We start from the raw sequence: 19,052 nt of genomic DNA, 5'->3' as shown, positions 1-19,052 counted from the left end.
AGTAATTAAAGAGTATTGTATTTATACTTTTAAATAAACAACCTGCCACATAAGTGAGGTCGTAATATGCGTTATTTTCAATACTAATATTTTCGATACAAATGTTATTAGTAGTAAACCGTTTTTTTTAATGTAATTGCATTATACATTCTATAAATATCAATACTAACGTTATCGAATATAGTACTAATTTATACGACTGCGGTGACGGGCTCACGTTAGTATTAATGGTCATGCTTTCAATAGAAATATATTAATAATAAATGATTTTTTCATTGTAATGTTAGTATACATTTGCTACAATATAATACTAACGTTATCGAATACTAATTTATACAAATGTCGTGCAACGCACGGGCTCATAAAACGAGTGACATATAAAGATGAATATATCAAGTATCTTTAATTATTAAACTTGCTAATCTTGTTTTAAGGATAATTAAATTCGTATTTATTAAAACCCTAATTTTTCATAAACTGAAAAATTCTTATTTTCTTATTTTGAGTTCATATTTGGATTGTTCTTTCAAAACCCTTGAAAACGCATATATGGAACATGTTTTTTCGATTTAAAACGAATTAGTTGTGATTAAAACAAGATTTTGAAATCCAATATTATATACTAGGGGTGTTCATCGGTTTGGTTAAAACCATTTAAACCGAATACTAAATCGAAACCAAACCAAAAAAATCCACACCGAATTTATAAAATAGTTTTCGGATCGAGCGAAACCGAAAACCGAATTCAAATTTGGTTTTCGGTTCGGTTTTTGGTTTTGAAATTTCTTAATTTGGTTAACCGAAAACCGATTATAAAACCGAATTTAATTTATAAATTATTAAATAAATATATTAAGTTATTAATATTATTGTATAGATGTGTTAAATATATGATTTGAGTAGATAATTTACATTTTCAAGTTAAATTTTGTTTACTCGATTTGAAATCCTATTTAAATTATTAATTCACATTATTTCTAATTTCTTTCTTTCCTCATTCTTATACATATAACAAATTCAAATGGATTGTCTCTTGGTTATTGATTTTGTTTATTTTTTTAGATATAATATGTATTCTGTTATGATATTTTATAAGCTAATATAAACTTATTGTATTTTATAAATTTGTATATATACGTTCGGTTATATATATTACTTAAGTATGATATATTACAAAGTTAATACAATAATGTTTGTTTAGGAAAAAAGGTAAAAAAAATTGATTTTGAAAGTTCGGTTTTAACCGAAACCAAACCGAAAACCGAATTTGAATTCAGTTTGGTTTTGGTTTCGGTTTTGATATTTGAATTTGGTTTTGGTTTGGTTTTCGGTTTTGATTTTACAGTTTCAAAACCGAAAAAAACCGAACCGAATAAACTGAAAAACCGAAAACCGACGATGAACACCCCTATTATATACATACGGGATTTTGTATAAATTTTCATTAAAATTATATTCTTATATCTTTATAAGGTAAGTGAAATATATTTAATTTATATATTATAATTATATTGTTTTACAAAATAAATACAAGTAATATTAAGATAAGGATACAAATTTATTTAAAGTAAGATAAAGATACAAATTTATTTAAAGTATTATATCTAAATAGATAAATACAAATATATTTAGTATATATATACAATTATATACAATAATAATATCATATGGATGATATAATGGATAATTATCATAAGTATTTGAATAATTAAAACTATTAATATATTTAATATATTAATACTATTACACATAAGTAATTATAATATATTTATAATTATTAAACTTATAATACAACGTAACTTATATTATAACTATACGTTGGTAAAATATAAACTATTATCAAAATTTCATCGCTACTCACGGTCATGAATGGATGATGTCTAGGTTACCATTATGGGAATAAGGTTTTGGATTAAACGAAAGGTTGTTGACTTATAGTCCATCTGAAAGTTCCTGACCCTCGGTTACATTTGGTCATCCCTTGGCTAACTTGATAACACCGAAGTTTGTTGCTAGTTGTATAACATCTTATCGTGAATATTAATAACCAGTACTTTCTAAAACTGGAAACTTAATATAAGTGAAAACTTTCTATAGATAGAAACTTACCATAAATGAAAACTTACTAAAAATAGAAACTTTTCTATGAAGGAAACTCACTATTAATATATTTATTATATTAATAAGACACTATTTAAATAAAAGGTTATTTATTTAAATACACCAACTTATTATAAGTTGAAACTTATTGTCTGTTAGACAACAACTGACCAAACATTATATCTCTAGGTTGAGATCACGGTCATCTAATTGCTCTTATTTCTTTTGTGAAATAATCTTCGTTGTGCTATATTAATGTGAACTTAATAGCCTCACTTTTTACTATTTTATAACTGTTTTACAACTTGGGGTGAGACACATGATTGCTTTTAAACTGATTTACGCTTTAGACACAAGTACTCAAATTATAACTATGCTGCCATGCTATGTTTCATGCTAAATCCCTGCCATGATATCATTAGTTGCAACGTATAAATGCAGGCTTAATTATTGTGAGTAGGCCTATTGAGAGTAACGTCTCTATTCAGTTGAACGATGGTCAATGGATACATAATATTGATTTAACGATACGAACGGATAAAGTGTCATGGGGTAAACTTTGTTTAGTCTCGATATCATACACCACAACATTACTTTCAAATCGATATATCTATATCAAACTGCTTTTAAACTAAATCTTGTGGTCTAAAAACTTGGTTACTATTGATAAACCTATGAACTTCACCAACCTTTTAGTTGACACTTTTAAGCATGTTTTGTCTGAGGTACTTATATATTATGCTTCCGCTGTAGAACTTTGTTGTTACTTAGATGTCAAGCCATGCACTAAAACCAGAGTTAACATCTGCGTCAATGACGATTTTGACGGGTTGTTACATCGGAAGGCGGTGGGGGAAGGAACTCCATATGTTATATTTACATCTTAGGCTGTAGAGATTATAGAATATATACTACTATATAATAAGATGATAAATTTATTTATATTTATATTGATTCAATTTGATAAACTGTAACTTAAAATTTTTAGATGTTTACGTTTTTAAGGACCAAATGCTTGAAAAGGTTTAGATATTTCTGTTTAAGTTGTTTAATTTGCATCCAGTTAAGATTAAGATTTGGTTTAAATAATTGTAAGCATGAAAACGTTTAGATATTTCTGTTTAAGTTGTTTAATTTGCATCCAGTTAAGATTAAGATTTGGGTAAAAAATTGTAAGCATGAAAACGTTTAGATATTATTGTTTATACTAGATGTTATTATTTGTTTTAAGTAATAGTACATTCCGATACATGATAATATTAGAAGTATTGAGGTTGAAAAAACAAATATAAAATCGTATCAATTGTGAATTAAAGACCAATGCAGACACTCAACTACTGGATCTAGTTTCACAATGACAAGTTCTAGATTATGAACACTTGGTTGAATTTGCGAAATACGATCTGACAACAACACTTAAAAACACTATCTTCTTTCTTTCTGTTTTTCTTTCTTCTTTCATCTTGATTTCTCTTTATTTTATTTATTTGAAAATAGTGACTTTTTATCCTTAGTCAAAATAACCGACTCGACAGGTAGTAAAACTTTGATACGTAGAGTAGTTTTCAATGTTGGTAGGGCTAAATTTATTAGTTGGCACGATTAACACATAGTTTCAAGTTTCAATTTAGTTTGTTACTATTCATAGTGCAATTAGATCGTTGAATCTATAAAACCAGACAAGTAACAAGTTAGTCTGTCATCTCAATCGATCCCTAGATCGCATGTATTTAACATCTTGTTTTTTGCCGGGGAAAAGGAAAAAAAAAAAACTTTATATTCATCATGCATATAGAGTTAGTTAAACCGCACTATAATAACTTGATGCAAAGAAAATAAAAATAAAATGACTGAAGTACATTATAACATGAAAAGCTCGATACAACCACCAACTCCTTAAATAGTCCATAATGTATGTCATCTATAAATTCCCAAATAAATGAGGTAACTATGAAAGTTTAACAAGTTTAAAATCTAAAGTAACTAGTGGCGGTGGTGGTACTACATAACGAGTGGTACTACATAACGATCATTCTCTCCCCTAAGTTAGCACGTTCCAAATGCCGAAAAATAAAGCGACCTGGGGATGCAAAGAACATGGGAGTGTACCCCAACATCGTAGTGAACTCGTAGCAACCACCGACTCCTGTCAGGTTATCAAGCAAAAGCAGATAAGATGTTCTTCTTGAGAGTGAACTCGTCAGCCTTTGAAGGACTAATTGACTGCAAAAATAAACCATTAAAAGACAGTCAGATAACTTTTACGATGGTATAAGAAGATGATAATAAATGCTACTCTGTCATAAAGTTTGAGTAAAAAGTAATGATCTAGCAGTTGTAATAACTTTATACCTTAGCAAGGATACGTTCGAGACGTTGGATCTCGTTCTTTGCATAATCACCACCTTTGCTCAAACTACTCTTGGCAGCTTTTACGTAGATCTTGCCATATCTGAAGTCACATTAAAACTTCAACTAATGAAAACGAGATGACAATACAACCAAAAAATGTAAAATCTGTAATCCATATTGCCAATGAGTTTAATAAACCACATAGTTTATGCATATATATCAATTTATCAATAACAATAATGTGTATACAAGAAGCAGAATAAAAAGTTGACCTTGCAGAAGATCCAGTGAGCTTTCCAACTTCCTCCTCAATCTTAGCATATAGCGCTTTCTTTTCATCATTACCAGCACTTACAAACTCCTTCACTAAGGTATCCAATTCTGCAATTAGACCCGCCTATATTGACCAGAAAAAAGAAAAAGATTAGGTGTATGATAACTATGTCACATTAGTTATATATGGGTCCACTTAGGTTGTGGTTTACCTCATATGGATTGAGCAAAAAAAAAAAATAATAATAATTAACTGAGGAGGGAACAGTTTGAAGCATACAACCTTCCAATTGTTATCATCAAACTTAAATAATTAAATTAGTAGAATTATTGTTTTGTAATGAAAAAAAAAAAGCACATTGATTCATTCATTGATAATATGTAGTAGGAGAACAGAAAGTGTTAGCAATTTAGCATTCACTAACCCAACCCATCATCGACCCTTGGCTGATAAAATGACCCATTTCAACCGAAGCCCGTTTTGACCCGTCATCATACTTGTGCAATCTGGCAACCTTTTAAACATTTTAAACAGAACATTTGTTTTAAGTTAAATTGGTGAGTGCACTAACATTGGAGGTAAGTTGCCCCTTGGCATCACGACTAGTGCCACACTTCTCATTGATGAAGGTCACAAAACTATCAATATCCCGTCCACCTTCATAGTCTTCGCCATCTTTGTTGTTCTTTGGGAAGAACTTTATTGTTGGGTAACCACTAACACCATACCTACATACATCAATACTTGTGATAAGTGACACAAATACATCAATGTTAACACTAAAAGTATTATAAACCACAATTTTCTATATATCTTTATCATTTAGTTCCACAAGTCACTATCATCTCTATCAGTCTTTATCACTTACATGAGATAAAGATGCAGCCTTTATTAACTTAAAAGTCTTAATCATCAAAAAGGTTGAACCTTTACTACTCCCATGTAATAAAGATGCAACCTTGGTTGACCATAGTGCATTAAATCACCAAAAGATTGAAGCTTTATTACAACTATGCAATAAAGAAACGATCTTGGTTCACCAAAATGTATAAAACTTGTAAACTTACTTCTCAGCAAGGTCCTTATGATTGTCAGCATCAAGATTAGCAATAACTACATCTTCCTCATTCTTGAATGCAGTTGCAAGAGTTTCATATATCTGTAAAGAAAACCAGTCGATTAGTATAAAGTATTTATAATCTTGATACAGCTAGAGTCAATATCAAGGGCTTAGATACATACAGGAGCAAGGCTCTTGCAATGCCCACACCTGTAACACGAAAGAAGATTGTAAGTTGCAAAAACTAACAATAATCAACAAAATGGGATTGCACCAATTTACCACTTTCGCTGATAAACGGACCCTTTATCGCTTTATAAGTACAAGGAATTATGTAGAGAATTAATCAAATATAGAAAATAGAAAATTAGAAAAACGTGAAAAATGTGACTAGATCAAACATGACTGACCAGGGTGCATAGAACTCGACCAGCACATCCTTCTTGCTATCCAAAACAATATCCTGAAAGTTATCAGAGTTTAGGACCACCACACTTGAGGGAATGGTTGTGATCTTTGCATTGGTCCCTGAAAAGAAAGAAGATATACTGATGTTAAACACAATTAAACCAAAATTTGTACTGAGAATAGATATACAGTGAAATATTGGTCTCTAATGGCTCATAATAACTTAAACATATGTGAAAGATACCATAAAGAGAGGGGAAAGTATAGATGTACATAAATTTGCAGTTGTACGTACGACGACCAGAAATTTATAATTTAACCATATCTTTTTAAAAAAATCTTCTTTCACTTATCTTTTTAATAAAATCTTTTTTCATTAATTTTAGACAAAATTTCACAGTTGGTCCTTGTGGTTTACATCAAGAAGTCGTTGGTCCGTGATCTTTTTTATTGAAGTGGTTGGTCCATGTGGTTTACAAATGTTGGTGGGTGGTCCCTAACAGGGACCACCCACGCCCATTTTGTAAACAACGATAGGGACCACTCACGCCCATAAAAAACAACCACGGGGATCACCCACGCCCATTTTTTAAACCACAAGGATCAACCACTTCAAGAAAAAAAGATCAAGGACAAACGACTTCATTTGATGTAAACCATAGGGATCAACCATGCAATTTTGTCTTAATTTAAACCTCTACAGCTACCTCAGGTGTTTTGCCAATTATAATAGCAATATGGTCACGTTCCATGTACAACTGTTCCCATTTCAGTTTCAGTTTGTCTATGGATTATGATTTTTTTATTTATTCCATAGGTATATATTTTCCGTGTTCTCTCTCAATAAAGGATATCAAAAAAGTACATTTTGTGATAAAGAGCATGCAAGTTCCCAATAGCATGCTCAACTCAGCATGGCATTGTACCGATTTAAGACTACTTAAATCTCTACATGCCATAACTAATCATCAATATCGGGTCTGTTACATTGATTATTTATAACAAGTATGAAATTAAGACGCCGGGAATTGATAACAAGTATGAAATTATGACACCAGGATTTCCCAATGACAGTATCAATGGTATTCCTTGCAAGAGTTTGCTTCAAGAAAAGCATTAGCATAAACGCACAACTCATGAAGCATGGTCAACCATAGCGGATGATACAGAGAGAGAGAGAGATAGTAATGTGTTTTTTTTTTTCTTTTTTTTTTTTAAAGACAAACTCACGCGATAGGTAGTAATGTGTACATCTATGTAAACACCCAAAACTCAGCTCAACGGTATAAAACAATTAGAAAAATTGTAATCCACAATTAAATGCCTACTATAACCATTACCTCCTTCAAGATTTACAAACTCAAGAAGTGCTTCAGCAGTACGGGCACCTTCATACCTAAATGAAAATTTGATAGACGAATATTTGTTTTAGAAATAGAGGAATGATATTATAAAGTATCGGCCCGGCAATGCACCCGGTGATTAGGCAGATGAAGACAATGTTAAAAAGGATACTTCTAGAGAAAAGGACTTAGATCGATAAACAAAGTACAACATAAAATAATAATACATACTTTTTAGGTTCCAAAGATCCCTTAGGAAACCATTGGATGGTGGGGTAACCGGAAACCCCAAATTTGCTACATACACCCTTATGCTCATCACAGTCCACCTAACAACACAACACATATACAGAGATACAAAAGCATCACAAGCCATTATTAGGATAAATCATCTAACAGATAACCAATCAACAACCAACCCTTACCATTAAGTTACTATAATTATATATACTATATTTATGGCCATGTACATCTGAATAAGAAAACTCGCACTCCCCGGGTAACGTGAACAATTTTCAGATAAGTTGATTAACCAATGGTGAAGATATATGAAGGGTTTACTTAACTCTTAGTTTTATGTTGCATACGAACATTTTCAGACAAAGTTGACATCAAGAACATCATACAACATCATGACTTCATGAGTGGTTATAATGGAGCTAATAGACTAAATTACGTGTACGAAGAAGCACTGGCAGATCCTATTATTTCTCACCATAAAATTGGATTAACGCAAAAAGAATCAACGGGATAACAAATTTATGTTTTTTTACCTTTGCGATCACGACGGATTTTGACTTTTTAAAGCTAGCACCAAGTTTTTCATATTCAGGAGCAAGCTTTTTACAGTGTCCACACCTGCCACATAAGACATGTTACAATAACTGCTATATTCACATATAAGTACTAAGCTTGACTATAATGTTCAAGATTAATACAGTAATAATTTCTAATGTTGTTCACAATTACACAGCAAAAGAGAACCGAAAAACAAGAGGCAATGAAATTATTTCAGAAGTAACCGTGTATCTAACTTATATCATTTCAGTTACATGCAGAATTAAGGTCTAGACTACCAAAACCTGATCTGATCAGTTATACACAAAAATTGCTTTTGCTACTATCGAAACAATTTCGTTGGCGCTTTTAAAACCTTAAATTCATTAACTACTACACAAATCCTGGAAAATTCTAGCTCAATCTCAAACATTCAACACAAATCATCCATCCTAGCAACTTAAATCACTCAAAACCTAAATCAGATCAATATCTGCCACATCAGCAATAAATTTAAACATAAGGACATCATTAAAACACTTAACGGAGCTGCATAATCTCTAAAACTGATACACTGAATAATCAATAGCGCAAGGCCAATCACCGGCGCTATCACAAATTTAATAACAATCACCTGGAATAATAAATAATCAGATCGATTAAATCAATAAGAGAATTGAAATCAGATAAATTACCAAGGAGCGTAGAATTCAACGAGAGCGCCGCGATCTTGACCTACTTCTTTCTCGAAATTATCTTCAGTTAAAACGACGACGTCAGCTACGGCCGACGATATGAAGATGAGAGCTAGGGTTAGTAACGTGAAACAGATCGATGATCTCCACATTTTTTTTTTCCTAATTTTCAATTATCTTTTTTATTTGTATATTAATTATTTGTTGATTGTGTTGTAACAAACTGGGAAGGGTTTATAGAAGTTGTGAGAGTGGGTTAAGAGTTGACAGTTGACTACGTTAAGGTTTTGGATCCATATTTTTACTTTTTATTTTGGTCAATATCTTTCTTTTCAAGATAAAAATAAAATAAAATAAAATAAAATAAACTAAACTAAATTAACAACTTCTAGAGAAGTATAAATTTATGGAATAAAATTTGTAAATTGTGTATGCAAGTCGTATCGAATGTGCATCTCAAGCGATCTAGAACGATCCATTAAACATTGAACTAATTGTTTACTGTATTAGATTTGGTCAATGTTACATGAATTAATTAACTAACAGCCTTGTTTATTGACTAACTAGAAAAAATCCGACCGCGCGTTACTGCGGTTGTATTCGACGCGCGGTCCAATTTGAATATACGATGTCCGTTTCGCGTATAGTTAGTCGTGTTGTATATGTATATATGTATATATATATATATATATATATATATATATATATATATATATATATATATATATATATATATATATATATATATATATATATATATATATATGTAATATAACCCGAAATATTTATTTTTTTTAACGATGTCCGTTTCGCGTATAGTTAGTCGCGTTGTGTTCGTAAAATTATTTCGAGTTGAACGGTGGTCTCGGAAAAATTTAACTCGCACCGAGCGTGAATATAGGGCCCGTTATTTAGTGTTTTTTTAACGATATCCGTTTTGCATATAGTTAGTCCCGTTGGATTCGTGAGATTTTTTCGAGTTGAACGGTGGCCTCGAAAAAATTTAACTCGCACCGAGCGAGAAGATAGGACCCGTTATAAATTCGGGTGGAGTAAGGTTTTTTTATTTTAATTAAATTATAAATTTACGGTTTTTAACCCTGAAAAAGTGTAAAGTTGAGGGGTTGTTGTGTAATTTGTGCGAAAGTTGGAGGACCATTTATAGTGTGAGCGCAAACTAAAAACGACAATTCGGTAAAACTGAAACCACCAAATTTGTGGGAGGTTTAGTATATAAGATTGATTAATTAATAATTAATAATTAATTAATAATAATTAATTAATAATAATAATAATAATTAATAATTAATAAATAATAATTAATAATTAATAATTAATAATTAATAATTAATAATAATTAATTAATAATTAATAATTATAAGTAACCTAGCAAATTCTTCTTCTTCCGGACTCTGATTTACCTTTTTCCACTTGAGAAAAGTATTTGCATAGAACCTCTACCTTCTTCCAATTGAGTAAAGTAGTTGTATGTCATTTAAGAAAATTTGAGAAGTTGAAAGAAATAAATTTATAGGATCAGTGGGGGAGGGTTTAAAAGGTTAATGGTAAATAGATTCAAAGTTCGTTTTAGAAAAGTATATAATATAATAAATAATATTCAAATATTCATTCTTTGAAGTATAACTAGGAAGTGGCCGTTGGCCCACTTCGTTGGGCCAGAAAATTTGAGCCTACTAAACGAAGTTTGTTTAAAAAAAAAAAAAAAAATTTTTTTTACTGTAGCGGGTATTGTTCATTCGTGCCGGCTGTTATATATATTATAAATAAACTCGTTGAACAGTGATTTACATATGTAGCTTTGACAATTTCGTCTCAAAAGCTCGTTCGAAAGCTTCTTCGACTTGAATTTATTGAACGAGTTTTCGATTTAGTCGAATCAATTTTTTATACCGAGTAGTTTGCCTGGAAAAAATAAGTCGAACAAATTAAGTATTATTCGAGGTCGACTCATTTTCGTTTTAAATTACCTGGGACTCCAATAATAGTCCGTTAAAAGCTTCTCGTTTAGGCCCCAAACATAGCATCAAGATAATTAATCAATTTCGATTACATTTCTAATTAGGGTTAAAACTACAAATAAGCTATATACTTTCACTGTTGTTTCAATGTAGTCTATATACCTAAATAAATACTATTGTAGGTCATAAACTTTCAAGTTATGTATTAATGTAAACATGTTGAACTTCTTAACCGGAAATAAACACACAAGGGTATTTTGGGTATTTCAAGTGTTGCTTCCCCTTTTTTCCTTCTCCTTTCTCTACGCTTACAAAACCCCATTCTTAACCACCTACAACAATTTGAGCATATACATCGAATTGAAAGGTGTTTCTTTATCACTTAATATAGAAAAAATGTCTAATCAGAGAAGGGTTAGAAATATCGTTGCTTTCAAAATCAACACCCATATCATCTTTCTTCCACATTCAACATTTCAAGATCTGGTATCACTTAACACCACCAACCTCAATGTCGTCGCCATCCTTTTCTCCACCACCGACCTTCACGTTGTCTTCGTATCACGAGCACCATTGGTCTCCACGAGACTGTTGTTCCTCACTCTCTCCGATATCACTGGCACCATTCGAGTTTTTGTTCATCTTCCTTTTTGGATTTCGATTTTACTTTTGTTTTTGTTTATCTTCCATTTCGATATCGGTTTTAGTTGTTTATTTTCTATTTTAATGCTGATTTCGATTTCGATTTTGAGTTTACTTTAGGGATAAAAATGATTGGTGTTTAATGGTGTTGAAAACCAATTCAAGTAACGAAGATACATTGGATTTAATTTAGGGCTTGGAAATGGTTGATTCCAATATAAGTTTATTTTAGAGTTTAAATGGTTGATTTCAACTTGTGTTTACATGAATAATAACAAAAAGGTAAATATTATTAAGAGGTTCTTATGTAATATGAATATGATATGAAGATGAAGATGCAAAGTTAAATGACAAAAAGAACATGACTTGTCTAATATTAATGGCTAGGTCATATTTTAAAAAATAAATAAAAAATGACATTTAATCAATTTAATCGGTTTAGCCGATAATAGGTAAACTTTTGTATAGATCATGACATTTAAGCAATTTAATCGATTTAACTCGTAACAGGTAAACTTTTGTATGTATTAATTTAATATATTTTTTATAAGTATATGACATACACTTGTATTTTTTATGGTATTATTACATTGTAAGAAAAGTAATTGTAAGAAAAGTGAAAATATATAATATACTCGTAATCCTCTATTTTATTCAATCTTTAAATCAAATCCTCCAAAATTACATTATTTGAAGCGAAGAAGTTTAAAGTACTAACGACCATCAATCGAAAATTTGGGGTTTCCTCTTCCCCCCGTTCCTGTCATCCATCGGAAATAGAATTAGGGGTTTTTAATCCCCAAATTGATTGATATTTTTGAAGCTCTTTCCTATTCTCACTTGCATAATAGCTAAGGTTGTATATCAATACAATTTTTGTGTGTTTTATTTTACTTTATTACACAAAAATCTCTCTGATCGTTAAACCCTAATTAAGTTCAACACATGGCTCAGCCCAACAATGTAAGTTTCTTCTTTTTCCAATTATAGTTAGGGTTTTTATTGTTTGATTCATAGAAAGGTTAATTATCTCACAAAATTAAGCTTATTCAAGACATCATTGAGCTAATTAGACTAATCTAATAAGTTTAGGTTATAAATTAATCCAAAGTTATTTTGATTTGTTTGTATAGACTGCTGGAGTTGATAACACTTTCAGACGCAAATTCGATAAAGAAGAATACTTGCAACGAGCCCGTGAGCGTGAAGAAAAGGTTCGTTTGCTGCTTAGACCTTTCACTTGTACTCCACTTTTTATATGTATTAATATTTAAGTTTTATTTTTTTGCTTTGACTAATGCTGTTTTATGTTATGTGCAATGCAATTCAGGAATTGGAAGGGCGTTCTAAATCTAAATGTAAGTACTCACTTTTGATTTCATACATATGAAAATAGAACATAAACTTCGTACGGTTAGAAACTGTGAAGCTAATTAACCTTGGTTTATGATTAAACCAAGATACTTTCTTTATGTTTGTATGCAATGCATTACAATTGCTTGCATAGTATTTTGATTAGATGGTATAGTGTTGATTAGTGAGGTTATTGAGAAGATATCTAACTTTGATTGCAGCGAAAGGTCCGCCAGTGCAAAGGAAACCGTTAAAACATAGGGATTATGAAGTGGACCTTGATTCTCGCCTGGGGAAGACTCAGGTTAGTCACTTGGCTTTTGTTTGTATATCTATAGGTTGCTTTTATCTTAATTATTGTTTTGAAATATAGAGGTACTTAGAAGAAATAGTGATTGTGAATTACTCCACGAATTTAGGCCTATAAGTCTCTAAACATCTAATATCAGTAGGTAATGTGTGGTAGCTGGTTGTAACATCAATTAGTTATACTAGTAGAATCAATTGGTGCCTTGGACCGAGTATTTTGCCAGTCATGTGCAGATTTGGATTCTTCTAGTGACTAGTCATTTTCTAGGTCTTCCACATATGAAGTTCTTTTATAGTTCTATCTTTTCGTTGGGCACTTTATATTCGAATCTTAGCTAATGAGGTCATATTAGAGGATATATAAAGGTTCTCGTTTTCTTATGAAAGAATGAAGTCCCTTCTTAAATAGTAGAGGTAAGCAGTTGTGTAAGTATTCAAAAATCAAAATAACTATATAGTGAAAATAAATATTCAACAGCGATTCTTTGAAGCTAAGCTGTTCTAAGCGATTCTTTAACAATAAAGTTTCATTTTTATTTAGCTGCATTTCTGGCTAAATTAAGCTTGTGCTCCTGCTTCAGTGTTTATATGTACTTACTTGCCACATATGTATTTAGTATATGTTCGTTGTTCGCATTTGTTCGCATTTGTATACGGTACATGTTAACACACATTTATCAGTGGGCCTGTTTTGTTTTGTTTTGTTTTGTATGAAATATACAACACTTTAACCTGACTTCTTCATGTCTCTCTTTTTGAATAGGTTGTCACTCCAATCGCGCCCCTTAGCCAGCAGGTATCTCCTTAACTTTTTTCTTAAACATGTTTTTGTTTTGAAGCATTCTATTCAAATGTGAGACTGGTGTTTCCTCTAATTATATATCAACTTTATTTACATTTTTTTTCCTTTCTTGTAACAGCCAAATACTTATAAAGTTTCAAGAATACTGTGAAATAATCCGAAGTTTTAAAGCTAACATATAACTTGAACTATATAATGCATAAATAGATATAGACTATAGTATGATATCCGAAGTTTCTCTTTCTTGCTGCTAATTTCTTTTCTTTTGTACATCGTCATAATTTGATTCGATAATAATTCGACATGCTTTGGTATTGTTGGTTTAATGCAGGCTGGATACTTTTGCTCTGTTTGTGAATGTGTAGTAAAAGATTCTGCAAACTATCTGGACCATATCAATGGAAAGAAGCGTAAGTAGTTAGTGTTACTCATATAAATATGTCATTTATATATTTCTTTTGCAGATATGCTTATTATTAATCATTATTGTACACCAGATCAAAGAGCTTTGGGAATGTCTATGCGGGTCGAAAGGGCATCTCTTGAACAGGTAGGGATTTATACATGCACTATTAATGCCAGCTTCTACCAATGTTATCTGAACTATCACTTGTTGAGACGTTATTTGCATAAACAATCACCAGCTTTTTGTACATGTAAAAGTTCAACTTTATGAACACATTGAACTGCATGAATCGGTTTGTTTGAAACTCGTTTTCTTTTATGTTCATTCTTATTCTTATTTCCGTATGTGGGACAGGTTCAGCAACGGTTTGAGAACCTCAAGAAGCGAAAAGATACAGGAACGTTTACTGAGCAAGGTACAAACTCTCTGAATGTATCGGATTTTGATTCAATTGCAACAGTTCTAATGTTGCTGTGGAGAGTGGCAACTTTGACCCAATTATCTCTACAGTTGGGTCTATTCGGGAAATCTTGTGTTTATTTTTTGTTGCATCTGTAAAAGGTCAAAGCTAGAATTTTTTACTGTTACTAAATTATTATTACAATACATTAATCTTTATTATAAGTATATTACAGGTAATTATTTGTAGTATATTAAAAACATAGTAAATAAAGTCTTCCAGCTCGTCTCAACCCGACCCAAACAAAGCCTGCGCCCATTTAGATCAAGGGCTGTTTTGACCTATCATCCAACGGGTTTGAACCCCCCATTTTGCCACTTTTTGTTATTTCATTGTTTACTTTTCACTAGTTTGTGTACATTTTTCTAAACCCCTCTATTGCTTATGTTGTTACGTTAGATCTTGATGAACGAGTCTTGAAACAACAGCAAGAAGAAGAGGAAAGGAAACGTCAAAAGCGAGAAAGGAAGAAGGAAAAGAAGGTTAGTAAGGAACCTGTTGCATGTTCTATAACTTTTATGGTTCTGGTTCTTTAACACCAGATCTGGTAATAAATATTCGATTCGCTTCTTATATGATAACACCATATAAAGTCTGGTTGGTGATATGGAGTATATGTTTTTTGTTGAACAGAAAGAGAAGGCCGTAGAAGAGGAAATAGAGGTAGACCCTGATGTTGCAGCCATGATGGGATTTGGAGGCTTTGGTACATCCTCCAAAAAGTAAAACAAGAAAAATCATTACTTTTTTGTTTTCTTGATCTTGAAATTGAAATAGTAGTACTCTAACAGGATATTTTTTGTACCAAGTTTATACTAGTTTTCCTTTTTATTGTGTACTTTTGAAAACATGTATTTGAAATCGTTAACAACTTCCTTCAAGTATATGCCAAACATTCAGATATTATTATCCCTATATACTATTATACAAAGCTACTACTGCCCTTGTATGGTTACTGTTTCGTTTGGCCTGGATTGTCCTTTCACACCTTTTTTAAGGGTATCTTGGTCATTTTGCCTACTTTCCCAGCCTCACACTAAGACCCGTTACTGTTTTTTACATTAAAATGTCAAAAAACACGAAAGCGAATACTTAAAACCATGGTTGCAAAAATCGGGAGAACTCGGCGAGAACTCGGAATTTAATTCCTGGCGAGAACTCGTTTTGAAATCGGTCAAAAAATCGGTCAACGACCAAAAATCGGTCAAATCTCCAAAAAATCGGTCAAATCTCGGAAAAATCGGTCAAATCTCAGAAAAATCGGTCAAATCTAGGAAAAAACTCGATAAAATCTCAAAAGTCAACGAAAGTCAACCGCCGATAACTCCCCGAGTTCTCCGAGTTCTCGTTTTGGAGACCCCGCCGAGAACTCCCCGAGAACCGATTTCTGCAACCTTGTTAAAACAGCAAACATTTATTTATATATGAGCAACAACTGAGGCACTGAGCTAGTCAGCCAGCCACCCAGCCAGCATCTATCTGTGCCAGTGGCATCATGGTCCGGTTTATCATGACGTCGTTATTGTTGAGCTCTGACAGTTTTAAAAACGGCATCGCCAAAAAAGGGCCCACCACGGCCAAAACAATCTTCAACCTTCTGTTGTATTTTATAAAATTTCAACTTTACCCGTATCATCCTTTGAGTGCATATCCATTTTACTATTGTTATCTCCTTATACGAAATGGCATGTCGGCACTATCTTGCTTCCTGGCAGCATTGTTCCCTGAACAGCTGAGCTCTGGACATAATCTTTACTTTTGTTTTTGTTTTTGTTTTTGTTTCTGTGTTGTTTAGTTTTGCGTCCACATGGCAAGGATTTAGTACACGTTTGAGTATTTGGTAAGCCAACCTATTGTTAATTTATGTCCATAGAACAAGTTTTAATTTTAATTCGCGAATCACAAACATATGGATCTTTTCATTTATTTCTCATACAATATGCTATTATTTGGGGTTAACAGTTAAACTAGATAACAACAGTTGAGAATGACACATCATCAATATGGTCAGCGAGTGTAAGATCTCAATATGTGCATCATATTAACATGTAAATGAACATAAACTCAAACTTGTTCAATTATATTAGTGTAAAAACTCCTACTTGATATACTGAGATACCCACTTAAACCCGTCACCATATCCCATTTTTCGAACTATGCTACACATGAATACCTCAAGAGGACGAACACTCGAGTTTTCCACATAAACCTTACTACTTTTGCCACAGCTGAGGCTACTCAAACCCATATGGTAACGAAGCTCCTCTTCTGAAGCCGCATACGGGTTGTCAATCTTATTGCCCAATATTAAAAATGGTACATTGGCTAAAGATTCTTCTGCGAGAAGCGCATTTAATTCGTTCCTTGATTCTGCAAATCTTTCCTTGTCATTGGCATCCACTAAGTATACAACTCCATCCACCTTCATAAATAAAAATTACACATTTTAAGAACATTAGTATCATATGATGTCTGCAAATATATGCATTTGTAGGAAGAAAACTTAAAAAACTATGGTAATATCTAAACCATACACAAACCACAAGGCACATTTTAAAACATTTAGACTTATAACTATAAAATAATAAAATTGACAAGGTGGTTTAAATCATGCAATAAAAACGATTTATTATTTTTAAGGCAAACTCACACATCCATTAACACGAATATATACAATAATTCTCGAATATGTCCATTTGTAGAACTTGAACCCCCAACCTCAAGGTTGAAATGGGACCATGATACCGCTAGGCTAATGGGCCTTTGGTCATGCAATAAAGAATATTAGCAGGCATAAAAACAAAAAGTCAAACCACATTTTCTTATCTTAAAAAATCAACCCAAGATATTCAATCATGTTTAGTTCATACTTTGGTGTAATAATCACCCAAGATATTCAATCATGTTTAAATCATACAACAACAACAATACCCAATCCCGCATATGCGAGGTAGGGGGAGGTGAGATATTCAATCATGTTTAAATCATACCTTGGCGTAATAATCTTTCCAAACTCTACGTGCGATCTGATGCCCTCCCAAATCGAAAGCTTTGAATTTTGTTTTTCCAATACTTAATTCTTCTGAAATCGGATACTGTGTTGGTTGATGCTGTACCAGTTTCTGCTTGCCAAAGATTGAAAGCATTAAAGTTATTCAACTTCATTTCAATGTTAACACCTAAATATAAATATAAAGTTGAAAACGTTTTTTTAATCTTATGATAAATTTTTAGCAGATGATAGAAAACAGATATATAAAGGAATTAAACTAACCCCTTCTTTCAACATATGAAGCAAAGTGGTCTTGCCAGAGTTATCAAGTCCTAAAAACAAGATTTTAGCATCTTTATGCCATATACCTAACCATAAAAGGACTCCATAAAACCAGTCAACCAAAGATATGATTGTAAGTCCCAAATTAAGCCTAAGTCTAACCTCTGATTCTGTTAGCAAATCTATAACAAATCCAACAACAACAAGTACAAATTGTAAAATAAAATTTAGAAATAGAATCACATATCCAACCCAATGGAGAATTTTAAAGAGGAAAGAGGTTAGCATGTATGTATGTTGACTGCTGAAGAGATGGTCAATCCTGAGAGGGGGATAATTTATCAGTTACACAAAAGAAGCAAAGGTAGTTGACTTTAGTAATCACAGTTCAAGAAACCATCTTATATTATAATTTGAAATTATTCATTTGCTAATTAAGTTATCATTAAATTAAATAATATATACTAGTTTACACTAGCGATTTCGCATAATTAATAACTAGTATTTCAATAATAGTTGTAACGAGCGAGAAGGTGTCTGTGCGTTTCGCTTTATAATTTAATAAATATAAATATTGTTTGAGGAGTATAAATCACACATGCATTGCAGCGCGAATTCGTTTGCAATTGAAAATGGTTCTGCTATATACATTAAAACAATCTTTCGGTGACAATACGTATATCAAGATTTAATTTATTTACATTAATTTTTATATATTGGTAATGTAGAAATATTTTTTAGAAAATACTATACGTCAAAACAAAAAGACGTTGATGAAAAATGATAATGTTAAACGAATTCACATTCACATATGTATA

The 19,052-nt window shown here is 31.8% G+C and overlaps 3 protein-coding genes across 3 annotated transcripts; 1 reads left to right on the top strand and 2 right to left on the bottom strand.

The window, feature by feature from the left end:
- Positions 1-4,118: 4,118 nt before the first annotated feature.
- On the bottom strand, positions 4,119-9,177 carry LOC139872074 (probable protein disulfide-isomerase A6). Its single transcript, XM_071859877.1, has 11 exons — positions 9,010-9,177; positions 8,311-8,395; positions 7,769-7,866; positions 7,535-7,590; positions 6,197-6,314; positions 5,969-5,996; positions 5,794-5,885; positions 5,298-5,454; positions 4,725-4,849; positions 4,453-4,552; positions 4,119-4,323 (listed from the first exon to the last, which is right to left on the bottom strand). The coding sequence occupies exons 1-11, from the start codon at positions 9,159-9,161 to the stop codon at positions 4,258-4,260; spliced, it is 1,077 nt and encodes a 358-aa protein (XP_071715978.1). The 5' UTR covers positions 9,162-9,177; the 3' UTR covers positions 4,119-4,257.
- A 2,207-nt stretch (positions 9,178-11,384) lies between these two features.
- LOC139871056 (uncharacterized) lies at positions 11,385-15,861 on the top strand. Its single transcript, XM_071858803.1, has 11 exons — positions 11,385-11,474; positions 12,454-12,486; positions 12,764-12,844; positions 12,961-12,988; positions 13,205-13,287; positions 14,056-14,088; positions 14,426-14,504; positions 14,592-14,644; positions 14,855-14,915; positions 15,360-15,442; positions 15,594-15,861. Exons 1-11 carry the CDS (start codon positions 11,385-11,387, stop codon positions 15,684-15,686), a joined length of 717 nt encoding a protein of 238 aa, XP_071714904.1. The 3' UTR covers positions 15,687-15,861.
- A 1,067-nt stretch (positions 15,862-16,928) lies between these two features.
- Positions 16,929-18,744, bottom strand: LOC139872129 (small COPII coat GTPase SAR1A-like). Its single transcript, XM_071859950.1, has 3 exons — positions 18,235-18,744; positions 17,951-18,082; positions 16,929-17,382 (listed from the first exon to the last, which is right to left on the bottom strand). Exons 1-3 carry the CDS (start codon positions 18,520-18,522, stop codon positions 17,059-17,061), a joined length of 744 nt encoding a protein of 247 aa, XP_071716051.1. The 5' UTR covers positions 18,523-18,744; the 3' UTR covers positions 16,929-17,058.
- Positions 18,745-19,052: the final 308 nt, after the last annotated feature.

This window comes from Rutidosis leptorrhynchoides, chromosome 10 (genome assembly GCF_046630445.1).
Source record: "Rutidosis leptorrhynchoides isolate AG116_Rl617_1_P2 chromosome 10, CSIRO_AGI_Rlap_v1, whole genome shotgun sequence".
Classification (NCBI taxonomy): domain Eukaryota; kingdom Viridiplantae; phylum Streptophyta; class Magnoliopsida; order Asterales; family Asteraceae; genus Rutidosis; species Rutidosis leptorrhynchoides.
The sequence above is the reverse complement of the archived record's forward strand: the minus strand, read 5'-3'. Positions and strand labels throughout refer to the sequence as shown.

Coding starts and splice junctions, on each gene's coding strand:
- LOC139872129 (XM_071859950.1), bottom strand. CDS start 18,522: ATGCTAACCTCTTTCCTCTTTAAAATTCTCCATTGGGTTGGATATGTG. Junction 18,083..18,234: donor TTCATATGTTGAAAGAAGGG/GTTAGTTTAATT, acceptor TTTGGCAAGCAG/AAACTGGTACAGCATCAACC. Junction 17,383..17,950: donor GGAAAGATTATTACGCCAAG/GTATGATTTAAA, acceptor TTATTTATGAAG/GTGGATGGAGTTGTATACTT.
- LOC139871056 (XM_071858803.1), top strand. CDS start 11,385: ATGTCTAATCAGAGAAGGGTTAGAAATATCGTTGCTTTCAAAATCAAC. Junction 12,487..12,763: donor TCACTTGCATAATAGCTAAG/GTTGTATATCAA, acceptor TTGTTTGTATAG/ACTGCTGGAGTTGATAACAC. Junction 14,645..14,854: donor AAAGGGCATCTCTTGAACAG/GTAGGGATTTAT, acceptor TATGTGGGACAG/GTTCAGCAACGGTTTGAGAA.
- LOC139872074 (XM_071859877.1), bottom strand. CDS start 9,161: ATGTGGAGATCATCGATCTGTTTCACGTTACTAACCCTAGCTCTCATC. Junction 7,867..8,310: donor AATCCGTCGTGATCGCAAAG/GTAAAAAAACAT, acceptor TTGTGTTGTTAG/GTGGACTGTGATGAGCATAA. Junction 5,997..6,196: donor GTCGAGTTCTATGCACCCTG/GTCAGTCATGTT, acceptor TTCGTGTTACAG/GTGTGGGCATTGCAAGAGCC.